This window comes from Haliotis rufescens, unplaced genomic scaffold (genome assembly GCF_023055435.1).
Source record: "Haliotis rufescens isolate VD_foot unplaced genomic scaffold, xgHalRufe1.0.p SCAF_8, whole genome shotgun sequence".
Lineage (NCBI taxonomy): Eukaryota > Metazoa > Mollusca > Gastropoda > Lepetellida > Haliotidae > Haliotis > Haliotis rufescens.
This window is the reverse complement of record NW_025964372.1, coordinates 50,455,417-50,479,256: the sequence shown is the minus strand read 5'-3', so window position 1 is coordinate 50,479,256 and position 23,840 is coordinate 50,455,417. Positions and strand designations below refer to the sequence as shown.

The 23,840-nt window shown below is 41.1% G+C and overlaps 1 protein-coding gene across 1 annotated transcript; it reads right to left on the bottom strand.

Annotated features, from left to right (window-relative positions):
- Positions 1–421: 421 nt before the first annotated feature.
- LOC124152377 (beta-1,3-galactosyltransferase 5-like) lies at positions 422–17,218 on the bottom strand. Its single transcript, XM_048389857.1, has 2 exons — positions 17,098–17,218; positions 422–1,759 (listed from the first exon to the last, which is right to left on the bottom strand). Exons 1-2 carry the CDS (start codon positions 17,216–17,218, stop codon positions 753–755), a joined length of 1,128 nt encoding a protein of 375 aa, XP_048245814.1. The 3' UTR covers positions 422–752.
- Positions 17,219–23,840: the final 6,622 nt, after the last annotated feature.

The following is a 23,840-nucleotide window of genomic DNA, read 5'->3' as shown; positions in this document are numbered from 1 at the left end:
AGAAGAAGTAGTTTAAAGCAATATAGCCAAATGACCCCTATTTGGTCCGCCCCTCAGCCTTTTGGGGGATCGGCCCCTCAATTTGTACAAATTGGAATCCTCACCACCGGAGAATGCTTCCAACCGAATATGGTTGATATATATCTCTTAGTTCCAGAGAAGAAGTAGTTTAAAGCAATATAGCCAAATGACCCCTATTTGGGCCGCCCCTCAGCCTTTTGGGGGATAGGCCCCTCAATTTGTACAAATTGGAATCCTCACCACCGGAGAATGCTTCCAACCGAATATGGTTGATATATATCTCTTAGTTCCAGAGAAGAAGTAGTTTAAAGCAATATAGCCACATGACCCCTATTTGGGCCCGCCCCTCAGCCCCACCATTTGTACAATTTTGAATCCCCACCACCCTGGGATGCTTCCAGTCAAATTTCGTTAATTTCAAATTAGTGGTTTAGAAGAAGAAGTCGTTTGAATAAATTGTTGACGTACCGACGACGGACGACGGACGCCACGGTTTGGCATAAGCTCACCTTGGTCCTTCGCACCCGGTGAGCTAAAAACTAGGGACCGTGGGGACTTACAGAACCTTTTGGGCGACGGCCAGTCAAGTTCCTAAAACTGAAAAAAATGTGTTGCTTATATAAGATCATATTCTGATATCACAAGACAACCCTCGTCAAACAACACATTTTCATGTTAAAGTATCTGAATGGATGACCGTATTGCTTAAAGCCTTTTTTTACGACATTTGTTCAGAAGCCAATAACACTGCTTTTCTCATTGTAATACTGTTTTATGTCCTCCCAGTGTTTAAAAGGTTGATCCCCGCAGTTGTTCCATCTGTCCAGTACAAGTACAGACCTTCGCAACGATTCCATATTCACAGTCCGCTGGTGCTTGATACAGTCGTACATTAAGTCTCCGATGTCCTTCAACTGGAGACCTGTGGAAGCTCCTAACACTGCGCTCACATAAACATCATCCATATCCATTGGTCGGTTAGTTTCAGATGCTGCATACAGGGTCGCCCAAACCTTAGGCGTTGTCACATAAGCAAATCCTAAACAAAAAGGCGGAAACTTCTGAAACGGGTACTGATAATATGGCGTGTGCCATTTGGAGCTCGGCTCACGAACTGGGATCTCATTTTTCATCACTTTACAAAACATCATATTAGGTACGGGCTTCTTCAAACTTGACATGTAATCAACGAGACGGTACGGATTAACAAACGTGTCGTCATCTAGCTTCACTACAAAATCGGACTGGCAGTTCTTCAAGAACCAGTCCATGGCCATGATATGTTTCCGGTTGAGAAAGGTGTAACCATCATACGAGTTGCCTTGCACAATGTCGTTGTGATCTCTAAATTCCCTGGTTATCTTTTCTTGAAGGATGGAATCATTAACACTGCCAAGCATAAACACCAGAGCTATCGAAAGGCCATGGAAGCGATGGAGGGATCCGTAGCTTGCCCGGATCACTTGTCTGCGTTTCGTATTTGTTGGCCCTGATTGTACAGTGATGAATATGTTGAAGTTTCGTTGAGAGCAAACTGTAGGCGACAGAATGTATTCATATCGATGCTGGTTTATAAATGGGTCCCTGTACTCTCCATATCGCAACTTGAAGAACCATTTGAATGCTTGTTTGTACGACACCGACGCCAACCAGTATCGTATCAGGTAAAAACCAAGGCACACAGTGGCCAGTATCAGCAATGCCTTGAAATGTCGGCCAACCAGCCTGTAGAGGTGAGCTGGAATCATAAATGTTTTTAGTTCAGGTCGCATTAATTACGAATGTAAGATGTATAGTAAGTGAGTGAGTGAGTTGGGTTTAATTAACGCCGCTTTTAACACTATTCCAGTTATATCACGGTGTGTCAGCTTAATGTGGGAGGAAAGCCCGAAGTGATGCAGGTCTCAGACGTTTACCACTTCGGTGAAGCCCACGAGCACGGGTATGGTGCTGACAAACCTAGAAACATAATCCGGGCGAACCGGAATTCGAACCCACAATCATAGGTTTCTGGCGTGCCCAAGGGACGCAACTCTGCACAGCGAATCGCGGCGCCTCAGACGACTGGGCCACCCGTGCCCCCCCAGATGTATAGTTATTGATGCATACATAAGTATATGTTTAAGAACTGACTTCAATGTATATACGTTTGTTGAGGTTTATAGGTGAGTTGAAATTGGGTTTAACGTCGCGTCCAAGATTATTGTACTTATATGCACGTGTGTGTGGCTGCTTGTACTAGTCCTGACTGATGCCGATTTATAGTGCTAGCACACTGAGATACCATGCCGCAGTTTAACATGAATACCCCACTGAGACACAGTATACTGACTCCGAGCCGACCAGTCCTTGTTTTAGCCCCTTAATGCCCAGCCCGAGACAGGGTAACAACATGTACCATCTTTCAACGTCTTTTGGTATGACGCGGCCGGGGATCGAACCCCGGACCTTCCGCTCTCCCGGCGGACGCTCTACCACTAGACCACGGAGGCGGTCTTGAGGTTTATAGGTGTGCATACTGTATATTTACGCAGTGTGCACATCCATAAAAGGCGACTATGGTTATCGCAAGGGGCGACTAAAGGTATCGGGTGGTAAGGCTCGCTGATTTGGTTGATGCATAACATCGATGCTCATGATGCCAATAACTGGATTGTCTGGTCCAGACTCGATTATTTACAGACCGCCGTCATATAGCTGGAATATTGCTGAGTGCGGCGTTAAACAACAAGCCAACCAACCACCAGATCGGCTTGATCAAATATATCACGATTGTGAGATATATCTCTCGTACACGACGTTCGCGACATATAATGAAAAAAAAAATTGGGATCATAAGATATTTGGGGATATTTTCACGAAATTGTGTGGTCCGCCACAACAAAACATTAGTTTTTAGCTTTAAGTATATATTCGATTGCATGTAACGCATCAGGTTCAATATTGTGGATATGTGTTCAACACTGGAACTTCTTTCATGAGGATAGTGGACAAAATGAGTACTTGTTAAAGTTAACTATCAGTTAAGGTTTCAGCTGCTGAAATGTTTAATGAATCATTGTTACTTCAAAATCTTTGACTTGGATAATATACGAGAATCTCATGTATTCATATTATCATGTTTCAGTGACACAAGTTCGCTATTTTTTATGTCTTGGCAATATTTCTGCGACATGATGGCGGACTGTTACCGAGTCTGGACCAGACAATCTAGTGACTGACACCAGGAGCACAGATACACGCAGTTAGACAAAGTACCGAAACTGACCAGTGATTGCTGAGGAGTTCAAGGATGTGCATTGTTAGAGAGTTTAGGAGCATGGTCGAAGTGTAAAGGTTAACATCTGCAAAACCGCGAACATGGATCATAAGAATTGAGCCCTACTACCGACTACATATTTACAAACTCTCATATATTTTGAAACAACAGTATGCTGATTAACAGTCACAAATACGTTTCCCAATATGGCTGTCATGACGGACATATTGCAAACATGTTTCTGGAACATATATAGTCAGGCATTATAATTGTGAGAACAAACGTATTTCATCAATGCCCTCATCCTTTCAAAGTTTCAGAAGAAATTAGAACATATGTGAGTTTGGGGGTAGTACGAATTTTAAAAGTCAAATTTGAATACAGAGAAGTACGGAATATGTATATTTAGCCTCATAACACAGGACGCGTTTGCCACATTTGACTTCGTTTTCTGCAAATATGGCTGTCCAGTGGTTACAGTGGCTTTTTCAATATGGCTTCTGTGGCGATCATATTGAATATCGCAAGAACTTGGTGGGAACATGTTTCCTATCTCAAAGGTGCAGTGATTTCGGAGTAGATGTTCACAGACGACGAACAAACAGGACGTGGCCTACGTGCACTTGCCCTTCGGTGTGGATGAAGATGAGACCTTTATTACCCACCCACCCACCCCTCCCCCAACCCCCACCCCCCTTTATAAATATCAACTGGGCAAATATTGAACCCGTATGCATAACACAATGTCAACGTGACAGAATATGCTCATTCTCAGCCCAGTACGTAATCTTAAGTAGCAATACTCACAGTCAACCCCCGAGATAATATTGCATGTCCAGGATCCAGAAATGGGCCTGTGTTCATATGGGCATAGCGTCATCCAATAGATTGTAACAGTCCCCGTTGAAATCCCTGATAATCCCATTAACGGCAGAGACGAGTTCGTGCGTATGATATTAAAGAAGCTTGTCACACACGTCAACTTTAGTTATTGTGATTTAACGTGTTAGCAATAAAAGCAGCAAAGCAAAGCATATGTTAATAAAGCGACAAAATCATTTCCATATCCAACAGAAATCTCCGCATAAAGCAGAGTCCATGGTACGATTCCGACTATATCACGAGCATGTGTTTGTGAATCACTATTAAATAGTGATGATACCAGGTGTTCCCGAAAAGGTGAGCGTATCCTGTCCTATCAGTGGCTCCCGTCACAAACACATGCAAAGGCAAGGCAATTTTTCATCTAAAAAAAACGGGAACATATGGTACAAGTCAAAATAGGAATTTGCATAATTTTTTCCCTGATGCGTCAGACTTGGAAATGTCCTCAGCAGATCTGCTATAAAATATTTGGAACAATTTACTGAAGCCTTGAATGTTGTGAGCAAATTCGCGCATCATGGTAAATTTGCTCACGTGACTGAGGCACTGTCTTCATCAGCTGATACACGTCAAAAAATATAACTTCAATCCTCATATTGACAGATACATAGACCATAGCAAAACAATCTATTAAACATCAAACTTTAATTATTTAAAGCGAACTATATGAACGCTGAGGGTCGTGACGTCTTCTGTCCCAAACATATCATCTGGAGTGACATCCCTTAGTTTTACAAACGGCAGAAAATGGCGGCTACGGCAATGCCATTTATAAAAGTTGCACCAAGTAAAGTTAGCATTGGAAAGAAATCCAGACCCGACTGAAGCTGAAAATGGATTGATATCATCGTTCTGTGAACTTTTGGGGTGTTTGAGTCATACTACGGCTGCTGATGACGGGGATTACCGCTTGAGGCGGCGCGGTTGGATTTCCCGAAGCAATACACGGCAGTGGGGAGCTCAGTGATTTCGTTTGGTAAGTCGAGCATTCTGTTATGGCTTCGAATGGATGCTTCATTTCGGTGACCCGACATATACATGATCCGTCTGGCTTCAAAGCCTTCATCATTCATAGCTTGAATCGATGTCGCTCTCAGTTTTCCCAAATGATTTTTAATGTTATGTTTAGACATTGAGGAATCCCCCTAAAGTATTTCTGTATGTCTCCGCTCGATTGACAACGAAATCACGTGATATACTGACGTTCATCGGGAAATAAACGACAGTCAGCTTGGTAGTGTTCACCTGGGCGAGGGGGCACGGGTGGCCCAGTCGTTTAAGGCGCCGCGATTCGCTGTGCAGAGTTGCGTCCCTTTGGCACGCCAGAAACCTATGATTGTGAGTTCGAATCCCGGTTCGCCCCGATTATGTTTTGTCAGCGCTAACCCGTGCTCATGGATTTCACCGAAGTGGTAAATGTCTGAGACCTGCATCACTTCGGGCTTTCCTCCCACATTAAGTTGACACGCCGTGATATAACTGGAATAATGTTAAAAGCGGCGTTAAACCCAACTCACTCACTAAAAATCTATAAACAAAACGCTTCATCTGAAGAATGGGAAATAACAAACGTTTGAGTACTACTACTGTCAATATTACTTACTGAGCCGCATACTGTCTTGACTTGATATCCCTCAGTTCGATCTAAAGTGCAGAAGGCAGCTCACGCTGTAAAACACCAACTGGAATCCGTGGCTTTTTGTGACACAACTAGTTACATTCATGCGTGTGATATTAACTGGCAATCAGGATATTGACAAAATGATAGCGAGCACAGGTGGCGCCATCGTCAATAGTCACAAATGATAACAACGTGTGCAGCATTGTCATGTCCTTGTGGCTCCCAACCACACATCTGAACAGGGTGCAGATTTAGTCCTGCCACCCACCCTTCAGCGTTAGGCAGACAAGGTAATCGACCCGGCCGAGCCACGTGTGTTCTTCCTACAAGAAGCCGCTATACTATACTGTAACCGACACTCTATACAAAAGGGTGTAAACTCCAAACTCCATACTTACAGCTGAACTGGATGTGGCCCGTTAACTCAACCGCCCATGTGATCAATGAGAGTTGAAACCCTAGTAGGACAAAACATGAAAGAGAATAATCAATAGACCATGCGTCGTTTTGTTTTTAACGAAATGTCCACGGTCGACCATGAAGAGAAATGGGAGGGGAAAGCTGTAGCTGACATAATTCGTGACAAGGCTCACTTGACTGGTAGCGTATCCCTTCATCAATTCCTCCTACCTGTTATTATAGGTCTTCAGCAACCCATGCTTGCCGTAAAAGGCGACTATGCTTGTTGTAAGAGGCGACTATGCTTGTTGTAAGAGGCGACTATGCTTGTTGTAAGAGGCGACTATGCTTGCCGTAAAAGGCGACCATGCTTGTTGTAAAAGGCGACTATGCTTGCTGTAAAAGGCGACTATGCTTGCTGTAAAAGGCGACTATGCTTGCTGTAAAAGGCGACTATGCTTGCTGTAAAAGGCGACTATGCTTGCCGTAAAAGGCGACTATGCTTGCTGTAAAAGGCGACTATGCTTGCCGTAAAAGGCGAGTATGCTTGCCGTAAAAGGCGACTATGCTTGCCGTAAAAGGCGACTATGCTTGCCGTAAAAGGCGACTATGCTTGTTGTAAGAGGCGACTGACGGGATCGGGTGGTCAGGCTCGCTGTCTTGTCATCGTATCCCAGTCGCGAGGATCGATGCCCAGGATGTCAATCACTGGATTGTCTGATTATTGACTCGATTATTTACAGAACGCCGTCATATAGCTGGAATATTGGTGAGCGCGGCGTTGAACAACAGACACATGTTATTGTTTATCATTTAACTAAAGCATTTATCCATGACATAAGCTTATGACATAAAAACATGTATGTCATACCCCAATGACATAAATATGCAAATTAGATATGCAAATTAGATAACCGGAAGTGGGACTTTTTTCGCCGGTGCACGTGAGTAGGTGTTTACAAACAACATGGATACCTTTGATGTTGGAGACATTATTTCAATTATTCTGCAAAAGTCTGTTCAAGTATTTTGTTTAAAATAATCCGAGGAACTTTTTTTCTCAGCGAAGGAATATGCCATAAAGGAGTTAAGAGGTTGTTTATTTTGGTTAACACGGCTATGGAAAACATGTATCACTACGCACGATCTATACGTAAGATTTCGACAAGTTGCTGATGTTAATGTTTAATGCAATTATTCCTTAATTGGGAAGCAAAAATGTGAAAATGATAAATAGAATTCATCACTCGTGTTTTTTAATATGGGAAATATCAACCTCGTCCCGTTAATCGGTATTTGCCTCGCCAAAGGCTCGGCAAATACCGATTAACTAAGACTCGGTTGATATTTCCCATATTAAAAAAACACTCGTGATGAATCCTCTATATATCTCACACAGGGTGCTTCTGATCGTGGCGATAAGAAAAGTTAACTGATGTAGAATTTGAATTATCGGGGCAAAAACAGGTCGCAATCAGTCTACGTTTCGGCTACACAAGTTTGACCTGTTCCACGTACTGATATAACACAATCAACACTCCAGAGTTATAGTTCCATTTGATAAATGTGAACACTTTGAACACCCTTCATGGGACAACGTGTTAACACCACGGCTAGTGTGAACATGAAATCAGGGGTCTAATAATAATAATAATAATAATAATAATAATAAGGATGATTTTAACGAACATAATAAATTGAGCGTGGAAACCCATATATATGTGTTCAATCCTGCTGTATAAATACCGCCCGGTGTGTTTTAAATAACATCTGGGATATATGACATGGGGGAAATATACGTGAATCATTATGCAACGAGTTGACAATTCTTTTAGCTATGCCCGTTTGCATTAACCCGGAGCCCATCCGCATAAATGGTCACGAGAAGGGCACAAGTCGCTATTCGCATTGTCCCGGAATAAGTTGACGTTGGTCACGAATGTCTTGATTTTAGTCTACGGAAAATTACGAGTGATCCTGATGACATTTGGCACACTCGTCCCATTCGTAATCTACAAGATACCGAGAGGTGAGGAATGAGCGTATATGGTGCAAACTGAAGGCGTGAAGGAATGACATGGTATTTAATCATTCGTAATTATGATTTAGTGACAGAAAAGTGTGGGAGGTGACACTGTAAGGATATTTTGGATCATAGTAAGAAACTAGAAAGACATAAGCATGGCTAGTGACGCCACAAGGGTGAGTCCGCTTTTTAATCATTACTGACCAAATCTAGCGGGTGAGAGTGGCTTGTGTGGATGTTACAGGACAGTTTACGTAGCCAAAAGTATTCAACACCAAACGATGTCATCCTGTTTTCTCGACGTTTTTGTGTGAAGAATATTAGGAGTCGCTAAAGTATCTAACAACCACTAAACGGGTACCTAACCCTTACGATCGTGAAGGGGCGATTACTCGTCAAGGCGATCCAAGGACTTAGGATAGAGTTTGGGGGACCTACCTTCACACAATGAACTGAGCCTAAGAAAGGAAGGTCGGTGAACCAGGAGCCACAATAACCGGCCACTACTATGCGGGTACGTAACCGGGTATCACTATTCGGGTACTTAAACTTAATGATCGTAAAGGGGTGGTTGATGGTAAAGGGGATCCAAGGGCTAAGGATAGAGTTCGGGGTATAACCTACCCAAACACAATGAAGTAATCCTGGGGGTAGACGATCAGTGAAGCCAGAACCAGAGCCACAAAAACCGGAGACCACAAGCCTAATTGATTTATTGCAAAAGATGTCCCACGGTAGATATGGTGTTCGGACCGGCGACATTTGGATGTGTGCAGCATCAAAATTATATTCCTAATAAACTGCATTCCTGTGCTTAGTAATGGAGAGTAATGAATCGAAAAAATAAAATGTATATATTAGTTATAATAATTACAGTTCAATTAAGTTGAAACCGAAATATAAAATAAACTGAAAATAAAAGTGCTTTCATAAACTAGCGCTTTCTATAAAATGCACCGCCGCAGTCTATATTTAGTGGACAGATATTGAAAACTCTCAACAGCGATCGACATATTCCATGACATTGCACGTAGATGATAGATCACTGAGAGGACTAAGTGAGTAAGTGTGCTTTTATGCCGCTTTTAGAAATATTCCAGCAATATTACAGTGAGGGACACCAGAAATGGGCTTCACATTTTGTACCCACGTCGGGAATCGAACCCGGGTCTTCGGCGTGACGAGCGAACGCTTTAATCACTTGGCTACCCGACCGCCCCCTGAGAGGAGTTAAAGCACACTCGATGACCCCAGTAACTATGTTGCTAGGCTAACGCAACATGGCATTGCCGGTGTGTATTGCCGAAACGTAGGCCATTTAAACAATATAACCAATCATTTCCACAGAATAAAGTGGCATAATTTCTGCATCTCAATACAGATTCTGCATGACATCAACTGTTCCGTGTATTCTGCTGCTCCAAAACTGGAGGAACTCCATCCAACTTCCAAACACAATGAACTTAAAAAAGGGTAATAAACAAAATCAGAAAAAAAGAAAAACCGGTTCCAAATAAAAATAACCGAAACAAGGAAAGACATATCCTGGATAGAACTTTGCTTGAAATTACGTTGCTCGTGGCAATTTATGTCAAAACGTCAAAAATCAATTTGGAAAAAAAAGAACAAAAAAGAACAAATACAAGACACAAAAAGAGAAAAAGTCTAAATAAAAGTTGATTCCTTGAAGGCAAAGTGAAAGATTTGGACAGTAAGGAAAAGAAAGTGGGACAAGAAAAATGATGTCATAAAACGAGATTGTTACGTGTCGATTCCCAAATTAAAACAATATGTTAACCCAAACATCTGTACGTGAAAGAATTGAGTGTGAAACCAACAAACAAGCAACAAATGGGATATTGGTCATCAAATCAACAACTGTATAATTACTATTATTATTAAACTATACAATATTCATCGCATCAGAAAAAAGTGAAACGTCGAAAATGGAAATACAACATAAATTACACACAAAACTAAGGAACTGATACCAAACTGACAATTCCTAGTGAAATAAATTCTCTCTACAAGGAGTTAGAAGAAATAACAAAACTTAGAAGTCAGAGAGTAATGGTTATATCTAATGCAACGTGGCGAAAAACCATAGAAACATTTCCTAAGTTTAGAATCTAGAAACTACCCCAATAAGACGATAAATCGAATAGAAGATAACCAAGGTAACATTATAAACCAACAGGCCGATTTTTTAAAGGATGTAAGCAAGTTTTATGGTAAACACTAATCTTATCACGACGTGTCAAGTATTCACTTGGAAACCCTACTTGGTAAATTTAAAGTTTAAAAAACTATTTAGTGAGTTGTCTCACAAACTTGAAGGCGAACTGAATTATGATGTGGTCCTCGAAGCTGTTAAATGTCTGAAAAATGGGAAAGGTCCGGGACCAGACGGGTTTACTGAGGAATTCTTAAAATTCTCCTGGAATGATATAGGTAAATACTTAATATGATCTCTTAATTTTGCATACAGAACTGGTGAACTACCCATCTCACAAAAACGAAGACTAATTACGTGTGTACCAAAGGTTAATAAACCAAAACAAAACCTGAAAAACTGGCGCCCCATATCATAATTTGATATATTTGTAAAAACTCCCAAACTATCAAAAGGCACCAGTTTACCACTAGACCTATTTATATGCCAAGTTTGGTGAAGAAATATTGTACGGTTTTCAAGATCTGGGCCATGTTTGGTGATTTTCAATCTAAGCCAAAGTGGTTGCCAGGGAAACTCGAAAATATTTTTTTTCAAAATCCTAAAGTATCAAAAGGCACCATTTCAGCACTAGACCTATCTAAGTGCCAAGTTTGGTGAAGAAATATTCTACGGTTTTCACGATCTGTGCTAAGTTTGTGATTTTCAGTCTAAGTCAAAGTCGTTGCCAGGGAAACTCGAGTAATATATTTTTAAAAAATCCCAAACAATCAAAAGACACCAGTTTGCCTCCATAGCTATTTATGTGCCAAATTTGGAGAAGAAATTTTGTACGGCTTTCAAGACTTGCTCCGGAAACGAACACTTACGCCATTTTCCGTCTAAGTCAAAGTCGTTGCCATGGAAACTCGAAAAATATTTTTTCAAAAATCCCAAACTATCAAAAGGCACCAGTTCACCAACAGACCTAACCATGTGCCAAGTTTGGTTTAGATATATCTCATGGTTTATGTGTTCTGCTCCGGAAACGAAATGTGACGGACTGACGGAAGGACGGATGGAAGGACGGACGGACGGACGGACGGCACCCATTCTATATCCACCTTCCACTTCGTGGCGTGGGATAAAAACCAGGAAAGGTTTGCAATACTACCATAAAATACTTATGGACAACCAAATTACCAAGAATCAACACTCTCAAATATGCAACAGTAGTCAAGCTTCCGAGACCGGCCAAGGCTGAACACAGGGTGAAAAGTGATCTTCACACGAAAGCTAGACTAAGTCTTGATGTAATGTCAGATAAAGTGTGATGTGAGACGAGAAGATACAGTGACGCACCGCGCCACTTACGTGGCCTAACCAGCTTTCAGTGTCGCTTGAACACCCAGAGCTGAGATACTCGCAATGAAGTCAAATGCTTCTGCTGTTCATATTCGCTTGGTGTTGTTGACTGGACGGAACACGAAAGTCATGACGAATCATTGTAGAACAGAACAGAGCAATGTTTTTCCCTCAAAAGCACTCAGTGATGTAGAGAACATTCATTTCACAGAAAATCAAATACAAATAATATATACACGGTGGAATAAATATGATGCTGTCGGTGAACGGTATACTTACGTACATGTGGAAACGTGTATATACACTCTACGGGAACACATTCAGATAACAATCAACATCATTAGAAAATATACACACATTCATTATAATAAACAATATCTTGCACTTACTTCTGTAAGGACAATCAACTTTTGATATATTTGCAAACTTTTATAAGTAATGGCTGATATAGACAATTCATGAGATAGGTAAATTTGTGTATAGCTCAAAATTGACAGAGATCCTGTAATTCATTACAACATAATACAAACTGAAATTCATCCCCAATTGCAGTGTTACAAAGTGAGCACAGTCTATCATTCCTATATACATTATTCCATCTTCCAGTTTCAATTTCTAGCCTGTGATGTGTTGTTCTTAACCGAGTGGACAAATATTGTAACCGCCAAATGCGGGGATTGTAGGGGAGTGATAATAAATATGGTTCTAAAATGAGATCATGTTTAAATGGTAAATAAGCATCCGCTTTCGAAGAAATTCAAATAAACATACTCCAATATTGTTTAAACTGGTCTAGTGAAACGAGCTTAACTTGTTCTTTTACCAATAATGTGTTTTGTACAGTCTGTGATAACCATATATACTGAGTCAAATTAAAAACTTCACATTTTAAAAAGTAATCCCATATCTGATATTCAACGGACAAATGTATCAGAGAAGGTAAGTTTTAATCATTAATGTCCAAAGAAGGATTTTGATTAACGGTGGTAACCATAATTTGTTCCAAGCACCTACGGTATTCGGTATGACATCAACAGTTTAAATCATAAGTCCCAAGCACGAGAATCTGATTGCACACAAGTTCAGTAGCGTGTTGGGCCACCATGTGCGTTGACAACTGCCACACAACGCCTCCGCATGGGCCTTGTGATGCTTGTGAACACATGCTTGGGAAGACGACGCCATTGTTGCTGCGAAATGGTGCCAAGATCTTGCAAATTCTGTGGTTGGTTCTGGAGAGTAAGCAGACTTCTGCCAAGAGCATCCCAGACGTGTTCGATGGGATTGAGGTCGGGAGACCTTGACGGCCAGTCCATGACGTTGACTCCCGCATTCTGAAGGAAATTCCTTGTCAAAATTGCTGCGTGGGGTCTGGCATTGTCGTGTTGGAAACACGGGTCTATGTGCTGCCATAAAAGGCAGAATTTCTGGTGCCAGTACCTGGTCGCGGTAAACAGCAGCGTTGAGGTTGCCACGGATGAGAAGAAGCCTGGAACGTGCATTGCCACAGAAAGCACCCTCCACCATGACACTTCCGCCTCGAAATCTGTCAACTTCCTGTACACAACACTGGGCGTAACGTTCATGACGGCGCCTCCACACCCTCGCCCTACCATCAGCAAATCGAAGATTAAATCTTGTGTTTTTCTTTTTTTGTTAATGACTGCTAACAAGTATGGCTGAAAACATGTGCGGTATTATTGCCACGTGACCAGTTGCATGTGAAAAAACACTTTTGCCACTACAGTGCTGTGCACATGATTTTGATCGATTCACCTGCACAAAAACGGGTGTTATCTGAAGACAATACGTGGCCATTAGTGTTTAAATACACAGTAAGGGCCCACAATGATAACTGGTCAAAATGTTGAAATTTTAGGATTGTGAAATTTTTAATTTGGTTCAGTAAACTTATGACGGAGATTGGTGTATATTTTCGCAACAGGTCCAAAGCAGCCAACTTCCATTATCTGTAAAACATGGGGCCAATGCAGTTCATTGGGTCTGTGGAAAAAAAATCATCCATGACAATTTGAACATGCATAAGGTGTCTGCACGATGGATTCCCAGGTTGCTCACACCTTTCCAAAAGCAGGAACGAGTCAATTGCTCAAATGATCTTTTGGACATGTGCCAAAGAAAACAGGCGAACATTTTTGACAGACTTATCACACAGGATGAAACATGAAGTCATTTTTGAAGGGAAAACGTTTCACAGATGATGAAACACTGATTTCTGAAGTCAAGTCCTGGTTTGAGACGCAAAATGAGGCCTTTTACAAACGAGGTCTCTATAGTTGCAAAAAACGATGGGAGAAGTGTGTAACTCTTGTTGGTTCCTATGTGGAGGTCCATGCAGGAAGCAAAGGTACTGTAAGTCCCCATGGTCCCTGGTGTGGTGATCTCCCTTTAGTTACTGACGATCTCTAGCCCATTTTTATATTGTGTTGTTCCTTAATACTTAATGCTTTTAAATGTTCCGCAACTATTTTTAAATCTTATCTGTGATATTCTAGTTCTCATACTGTCCTTCGATGACAGATAACGTTTAAATATTTGCATATTTCATGTCTAACTTCTCGTCACGATATGGCTGAAATATTGCTGATGTGACGTAAAGTATTACCTCACTCACTCACTCACTCACTCCTATGTGGAGAGAGACTAATACCTTTGCCAAGTTTCATTCCACTAGGTCCATCGGAAGTGGGTCAGGGGAAATCTTTAATGAACACCCCTCATACACTATAAAGTACCTCTGCCACCCACGATGTGGGTTATAAGAGACCATACATAATGCATAGTAAAACAAATTGAGTTAAAACATATAAAAAGCAGTATAAATATATATGGTGTTATGGGTAGTGAGATTTTCTTCGAACAGCCATTTTGTAGCACATACTACCTAGTGTTGAAATAATATTATAATCATTTAGAATATATACAAGCTCAATATTATTATTTAAGTTGCCATTTGTAGGGTTAAATACTTGTGGAAGGTGGGTAACACTAATATTATCAAAAAGTGAGCAGTGGAGAAGAAAGTGAGTTTCATCTTCTACACATCCAGGGCAATATTTACAAAAACGTTGGTTAACTGGCACAGGAGGATTAGAATAACGTCCCAATTCAATCTCGAACTTCATTGAACCGCATCTTAAAGATGATAAAACCGACCTTTTATAACGGGGAAGGAGGACATAAGGCTCTGTATAAATAGCTGTTTTAAATGTTCTGTAGGTTCTCATTTTCGGTTTAGTTTCCAAGGATTGAAGCCAGGTGTCATTATCGTTTGACTTGAATGAAAGTTCTATCCGAGATAAAACCCATCTTGGGCTCTTTTCGTTACATCTTTAAATATCTAAAAGTCCATATTTATCAAAAATTCGTTGAACTCTTTTATCGAATGAATTACCACACTGCATGAACCATTTGTGTATCTTATATGTAAGACCCTGCACGGGAAGACGTTCAAGCTTGCACCATAGACGAGCTGTTTCTAAGTAAAGTTTCAAATGTGGGTCAGTCCATCCCATGTCGCCCCGCACAGCGAGATTTCATGTATTACTTTGTACTCCAAGGAAAATACGACATGCTCTATGTTGCACACTATATACCTGTGGATATTTACATAATCCAGAACAATACATCAAGACTGGTTGAACAATGTTGTCGTACAGCTTAGTAAATACGTCATAGTGCATATCTCCGCACGAGAAGTACTTGTGGCTTAAATATCCAAGGGCACGTGACGCAGACTTCACGAGTTCTCTAACAGCATGCTGCATATCACAATGCACGTGCAACCAGAGTCCCAGATAACTGTAGCTGCCGGCGTAATCTATGTCATTGTCACCACAATGAAAACTTCCGTTGTGCTGAGACGTATTCCGAGGTCTGAAGTGTAAAACCTTTGTCTTCTTAATATTTACCCGCAGTTTCCACGTCTGCGTCCACTGATAACAATAGGGTCAAGCAGAGTTTGTGAATGCTGAGTGACGCGTGTCGGCTCTTTTATTACGTTACGTAAACTCTTCCTAACTAAAATATTGTGCAGATGGTGAAGGTTGCTGTTTTTGTGGCAGTGTCATTTTTATAATTTATCTGTTTATATATGGTATTGGTTTTAGACAGTGCAAATGCTGTATTTTATTAGATCATGTACGGTACAAGTTTCCAGCCTGATTGCTCCAAGCTGAACTTGGGCTGATCAGTTCTTTTGTTTATTGTGAGGGTCGAGAGTATTCTTTTGTCTTTCTTTGAGAGGGCAAGCTTCTATACTAACACAAACACTAAGTCAGTCTACTATATACAGCTTTCTCTGGACAGTCACAGACTCATATTTTGACACGTATTGTGACAAGGATTTTCACAACTTCATCTTTCTCTCAAAAGATGGATCTGAGTGACAAGTGATTTGGCCTACTATCACCTGATCAATATAAATGAGTCTGCATAAGCTTTTGTTTTACACTTCACTGAAGATTAGTTTCATCCCTTAAGTTATAAGTTGTGTTTACCGAAACTGTATTAGGAATAAGCCTACAAAGATATTCTGGGGAGACATGATTATTCTTTTAGTAAAACATTACCAATTTTGAATTGTATCTTCTGTCTTTATAATGTCTTACAATTTGTTTCATTGTAAATTTTCTGATCACTGGTAGTGCCTACCCCGGACAGCGCCACATGTACATGGTTCTAAGAACATCTAAGCTTAATGCTTCTGAGTGATCTTTGAATCTGTGCCTATTAAGGGGCCAGGGTTAAGATGAACATCTCCACAGCAGAGGAGCAGTAATGAAAGGAAATTTGAAACTGATGAATTATATGAGCAGAACGATTTAAAACCTATATGAAGATTTTAAATTTTGTTTCGTGTTTAGTATGAAGATAATCTGCAAAGGAGCCCACCGCATATACACATGTTTGTGAACATAAGATATTAAACATAAGTTTGGCCTTCGCTACTGCATAAGGAAATAAAGAAAACTCGTTGCTCAAAGTGAAGCCCTTTTCCCTCTACATTCTCAACATAGTCTCTATCAGAAGTGTTTGGCTTGTGATCGGTCCGACTTGCCCCGGGTTGTCAAAATCAACAGGCGATTTAAAGAGATCTAAGACAGATAGCGGATCTAACTGCAATTCTTGTTTCAGCCGAGCCCGGGCTGGGGCATGGTCTTGACATTCTAGTAGCACGTGAGCAATTGATTCAGGCTGATTGCAAGATGGACACACCTTGTCATTGTGCTTTTTGTGAGCGAGTATGAGGCGTGAGATGGCAATTTCAACTTTCCTTTCATTTGAGTATGAGTATGGCATTTGGTGCATCTTGGGTTGAGTTTTGTTTAGCCATCTGCCGATCTTACTTGCGTTCCATTGGGCTAGCCATCTTTGGGCTATGAAGGCTTTGATTTTGATTTTTATCTCCAGTTTCGGCTGTATAGAAATAGTCTGTATCTCCGCTTTCTCTGGAGCTAGCTTCGCCATTGTGTCTGCATTTTCATTTTCATGAATATCTATGTGAGAGGGGATCCAACACAGCCCCACCTGTTGTCCTTGGTCCGATAGTTTTGTATATACGTGTAGAATAACATTTACTATGTTTGGCATGGAGTTTGAGTTTCTGCCCCTTACGGCTTGAAGTGCACTTAACGAGTCTGATAGGACGACTGTCTTTGCTTACGGGAGTTCTGGTATGAGTTTGAGTGCATGATGAATTGCCTCCAATTCAGCCGTGAATACTGACTGACCATCAGGTAGGCGAACCGAATGTGCTTAGGGTGTGGAGCTATGCATATGGATCCCATAACCAGCAGTGTTGTTGATAGGATTCTTGGATATATGTGGTTCAGTGTATATATGGGCCCAGCTGGCCCAGGTTGTTTGAATTTTAGTTACAGCTACTGGTCGTAGTAGGGTTGGGCTTTCCTTTTTAGTGACTTCTGATGTTAAAGTAGTGTCAACTTTGGGAGTTTTTAACGTACAGGGAGGGTCTAACCATTTGCAGTGACTTCTGATGTTAAAGTAGTGTCAACTTGGGGAGGTTTTACCGTACAGGGAGGGTCTAACCCTTTGCAGTGACTTCGGATGAGTTCACGTACTAATAGCCAAGATGGCTTTAGAGAGAGTGTTTTGGTCTTGCCAGATCTTTTTCCCTTTTTTACTTTTGGAGATTTAACGTGCGCTTTTAGTTTTGTGTTACCTGTTTGTACCTGTAATTATTACCCTGTCAATATGATGAGTCTTTACGTTTTATCCCCCACCTCCGGCATATAATGCACGGGGGATATAGCGATCAGCCAGTCTGTCTGTCCATCTGTCCGTCCGTAATCATTTCCTTTTATGGGCCTAAACTAGAAAACCATTCAGTGTATTTGATTGAAACTTGGCAAGTATACAGTCACACACTGAAGTGGTGCCTTTTGCTATTTGGAAATTTTAGAAATTTTTATTTTTTACGTTTCCATGGCAACCAGTTTGTTTTAGGTTCTATAAGGGTGTATGGGAGTACGTCATCTGTCTGATGACTCTTGTTTTAGGGGCTTTTGAAGCATATGTTTTAGTTTGCATTTTGAGATTTGGTAGTTATTTTGCCACTATAGGAAAAACATTCCCTTAGTGATGCTCTTTATTTCGTTTTTGGTAAGTTAATGCTTACTCCTGGTAGTTTTAGGGCTGCTTCGTCAGAGAACTTTAATTTACTGCTTCGTTTGACCATCACTCATTCAACATTCAAACCTTATGCCTACACTAATAGAGGCATTCATATCATCCAACAAGCAGAGATCATATTCTAATTCATGTGAGAATAATATATCAGTACATCTGGTGTCCGATGTACCAAGGTCTATAATATCTGTACAGTCTATCTTTTTCGTAGTTGAAGTCGACCATATTGTTGCTTTGTACTCACCACGACGCAGATGATTGTTTATGGACTGCGCGGGATAAATACGGTAACTACGGAAACATAAAAAGTGGTAAAAATAGTCCGGTTCGATGGGCGTGGCTTAAGTTTTTACATTTCATAGGAAATGAACCGCATAACGCGACTATTCAGCTGATCAAAATGCAGGAATTATAATGAACACAACGAAGATTTAATTATAAAGTCATGAAGTCAATTATCGTCTTGACCCGTGATGATCCGGGGTAGAATAGGTCTTCAGCAATCCATGCTTGCCATGAAAGGCAACTATGCTTGTCATAAGAGGCAACTAACTGGATCGGGTGGTAAGGCTTGCTGACTTGGTTGATACATGTCATCGTTTCCCAGTTGCGTGGATTGATGCTTATGATGTCAATCACTGGATTGTCTGGTCCAGGCTTGATTACAGACCGCCGTCATATAGCTAGAATATTGCTGAGTGCGGCGTAAAACAACAAATCAACCAAAATATACGGATGCAGCACGAGCATGCTCCATGAAATGCTTCGTGAAATGATGCGTTCTGACCAACGGAGTCGCTTTTCCAGGTGTACTTCCTGAAAGGCGTTCTTCCCGCATCATCTTGCCGTTGAATACACTGCCACAACCTATATATACATAACAATATCTAAACTACAGAGACGAAGTTCTCAAAAAGCAGTAAGTTTTTTTTATAAGAAACAGCATGCTTTCTTGTTTCCAGGAAGGTTAACAAGGAGATGACAGATGTTACTTGATTTTGATGGAGGTTACGTTGGTGATCAAGATTTAACATGGGTCACATTCGAATTTTGCTTGTTCATATAGTAGTGAACGTAAACAATAAAAAGTCCTATAAAGCCTAAAGAAGACGTTGTCACTAGGGTCGCATTATGACATCAGAAAAAATTGATAAAATGTGAAATAAATCCACACAAAAAGTCCCTTCTGTGGAAAAATAATCTATGGCACCAATTCTCGAACTTAGTCTTGATAAGTTTCTCCCAGACAAGCTAACTTCAGTAGCTTCTGAGAAAACTGGGGCGGTCGGGTAGCCTAGAGGATAAAGCGTTCGCTCGTCAAGCCGAAAACCCGGGTTCGATTACCGACATGGGTACAATGTGTGAAGCCCATTTCTGGTGTCCCCCGCCGTGATATTGCTGGAATATTGCTAAAAGCGGCGTAAAATCAAACTCACTCACTCTGAGAAGACTTTTACCCCCATTGCAGACACCATGGACTCAGGGGCGGTAACTGGGAATGGGCAAAATCTAAAAACATGTAGCAAGGGAAGTAGCCCTGAAAAAAATAGTTTCCGGGACCAGTTTTCGCACACAGCATCTCAAGCAAAGTTTTATTCATATAGCGCCAGTAGTTTCTGAGAAAACGTGTACCCTTAGCTGACACTATGCACTAAGTTCATAAAAGCAGGGACAATAACTCTGTAAAAAAAATACGGCACCAAGTAATATATTTGTGTACAAAATTCATCTCTCTAACTATCTGTTTACGCTATGTGCACGGCCTCATTCATGAACATGTGAACAAATATGAACATCTGTGAATGAAGTAGTCATTATCAACGTCTCGATAGAACATAGATTAAAAAACAGGCAGCCACATGATATTGCAGGCGATATTTGCAATGACTCCAAGAGCACATTGAGCTCGACGTTAGAAGCGCACGTAATATCCCCGTGATTGCCGGGAAAGCGATAGCACCGACACGGACATATTTGCATCTCAAGAACCAAGCGCAACCTAACCTGTGATTGGTTTAGCGAGGTAAATTGTGAAAATGTACGGACTGACAATCCGTCTATTTGCTTCCCAGAGTCTGAACTGTCTATAATATTCATATTCACAAAATAAAGACTGGTCATTAGTAAAAAACACAGGACCAGATTCAAGACGGACAGTCCATACACAAGACAGTATTAGTGAGGAGACGGAATGACCGTCAATGAAAAACAGGACCAGAAAAATGGCTGAGAAAATACCTCGGTACGTTAAAATGTTTCCATCAAGTGAAATAACTAACGTCCTCATCAACGATATAAATGGGTTACTACGTATCACAAGGACCAAACTCTTTGATCACCGGTAGACATGATCTACAGTCGAATTTCAAGATATTTTTAGGACGCGCTTAAGCGTGTGATTGCATTTGAGACTCGACACAGTCCCTTTGCACTGGTATAACTGAACGAATAAGACTGGCGGTGATAGACACGTAACTGAAACCCTGTTGGCCAATCCTGTTCTGTTCACTAGCAGTAAATCCTTCGTCTTTGATACCAAAATACCAGTTGTTGTTTTATTGCCATCACTTCTTTAATCATATCTACTTCGAATGATGCGCGCCGTTTGTTATATTATACTGCCCCTGTGTGTCAAAACAACAAGCAGGCAACAAATGGTATACATTTAACAATTACAAAATTAACAAGGATTACAAATCAACACCAATTACTGCATATCAACTACAATGGCCGTACACAATAGAGTGGTAGTACAATAGTCAATGGCAATATATAATAGGATGGCAGTGGTTAGTGTCAAATACAAAAATACAGCGGTGATAGCAAAGTCAGTGATAATATTCACCCAGAGGCGACAGTGGTCAAGCTTCCGAGACAGGCCAAGGTAGGGAAACAGGGGTGATCCACACATGAAAGCTGGTCTTGATTTAATGAAAAGAGTGAGAGATGCTTTAACACGCTTTGGCTCACTGTATATACGGGTAACAAGCCACTGGAAATTTCTACACAGTGTCTTCACCAGTCTAGCTGTACTAGAACATTCCACATATTTCTATAACCCACTGTCACCGTCCGCTGTATACGGGGTCAGACGTTTACACACCACACTAGCATCTAAATATAGTGACTTCCTGACGACTCCTTACATTAAATAGTACTACATTCCTGACGACCAATTCACTGCCCAAATACAATGCAATGAGCGTCTACCGAATCTCAACAGGAACAATGTAACACGGTTACAGTCGTTGTTCAACAATAAAATAAACTGCCATGTAACAAGATGGTGGTATGATGAACAGTTGGAAGACTGTACCGCGTGGCCGGTGAAGAAATGGCAGCAGAACGGGTCCTCGATACGGTCGTTAATTGGCACACCACACCACTCAAATATGCGTAACTTCAAACTGGGCCATACAAATGCAAATAATTTGATTTTTTGACACTTAAGACCAACTCTTTAATTTTGAGAAAAAAACACCAAGAAAGGGTTCACAGTATACTATTGCAATTTACCAATGTACACATGTTCATATACAAATCGCTCATACGAAACCGTATTTATATATATTGTCAACATCAGAAGTGTTACACAGAATAAGTACTCTGTAATCGACTCTGGCGTCTTCTTACAAATGGGTTTCATGTGTCAGCTCATACAAGTAGATAGGCAATGTTACGATGATCTTCAGCGCGTGAATTTGGGTCGTTCATGTTGATTCCTAATGTCAGGATAATCCACGCTGGGTGTATCAGATAGGTCAAGTAGATAGGCAATGTTACGATGATCTTCAGCGCGTGAATTTGGGTCGTTCACGTTGATTCCTAATGTCAGGATAATCCACGGTGGGTGTATCAGATAGGTCAAGTAGATAGGCAATGTTACGATGATCTTCAGCGCGTGAATTTGGGTCGTTCATGTTGATTCCTAATGTCAGGATAATCCACGCTGGGTGTATCAGATAGGTCAAGTAGTTTGGCAATGTTACGATGATCTTCAGCGCGTGAATTTGGGTCGTTCACGTTGATTCATAATGTCAGGATAATCCACGGTGGGTGTATCAGATAGGTCAAGTAGTTTGGCAATGTTACGATGATCTTCAGCGCGTGAATTTGGGTCGTTCACGTTGATTCATAATGTCAGGATAATCCACGGTGGGTGTATCAGATAGGTCAAGTAGATAGGCAATGTTACGATGATCTTCATCGTGTGAATTTGGGTCGTTCACGTTGATTCATAATGTCAGGATAATCCACGGTGGGTGTATCAGATAGGTCAAGTAGTTTGGCAATGTTACGATGATCTTCAGCGCGTGAATTTGGGTCGTTCACGTTGATTCATAATGTCAGGATAATCCACGGTGGGTGTATCAGATAGGTCAAGTAGTTTGGCAATGTTACGATGATCTTCAGCGCGTGAATTTGGGTCGTTCACGTTGATTCATAATGTCAGGATAATCCACGGTGGGTGTATCAGATAGGTCAAGTAGAAAGGCAATGTTACGATGATCTTCAGCGCGTGAATTTGGGTCGTTCACGTTGATTCCTAATGTCAGGATAATCCACGGTGGGTGTATCAGATAGGTCAAGTAGTTTGGCAATGTTACGATGATCTTCAGCGCGTGAATTTGGGTCGTTCACGTTGATTCATAATGTCAGGATAATCCACGCTGGGTGTATCAGATAGGTCAAGTAGTTTGGCAATGTTACGATGATCTTCAGCGCGTGAATTTGGGTCGTTCACGTTGATTCATAATGTCAGGATAATCCACGGTGGGTGTATCGGATAGGTCAAGTAGTTTGGCAATGTTACGATGATCTTCAGCGTGTGCATTTGGGTCGTTCACGTTGATTCATAATGTCAGGATAATCCACGGTGGGTGTATCAGATAGGTCAAGTAGATGGGCAATGTTACGATGATCTTCAGCGCGTGAATTTGGGTCGTTCACGTTGATTCATAATGTCAGGATAATCCACGCTGGGTGTATCAGATAGGTCAAGTAGATAGGCAATGTTACGATGATCTTCAGCGCGTGAATTTGGGTCGTTCACGTTGATTCATAATGTCAGGATAATCCACGCTGGGTGTATCAGATAAGGCAAGTAGATGGGCAATGTTAGGATAATCCACGGTGGGTCTCGTAGTTGCCCAAAGGTGGGCAGTTGTCATTTTAAAGTCACTATTCGTGATAATAACAAATACGCCTTAGACATGATTGCCACCCACTCACGAGCCAACGCTGGTAATATAACGTAGTTTATTACCGAGCGATTGAAATCAGTGGTAACTGCCCTCCGATGACAGATGTCTTGGACTAGGCTTTGTTCCAGTCTGTTTCCTTTTTTTCAGTGTGTGCTTCCACCAATGACAACAGCACGCGCTGACTTTACCCACACTGAAAGCGTTCAACAGGTTCTTCTTTTCTATTTACCACCATC

What these genes read in the sequence shown, in the direction of transcription:
- LOC124152377 (XM_048389857.1), bottom strand. Translation starts at nt 17,218, where the DNA reads ATGGCGAAGCTAGCTCCAGAGAAAGCGGAGATACAGACTATTTCTATA. An exon ending in GCTAGCCCAATGGAACGCAA is followed by an intron (nt 1,760 to 17,097) that starts GTAAGATCGGCA and finishes TTATGATTCCAG; the next exon opens with CTCACCTCTACAGGCTGGTT.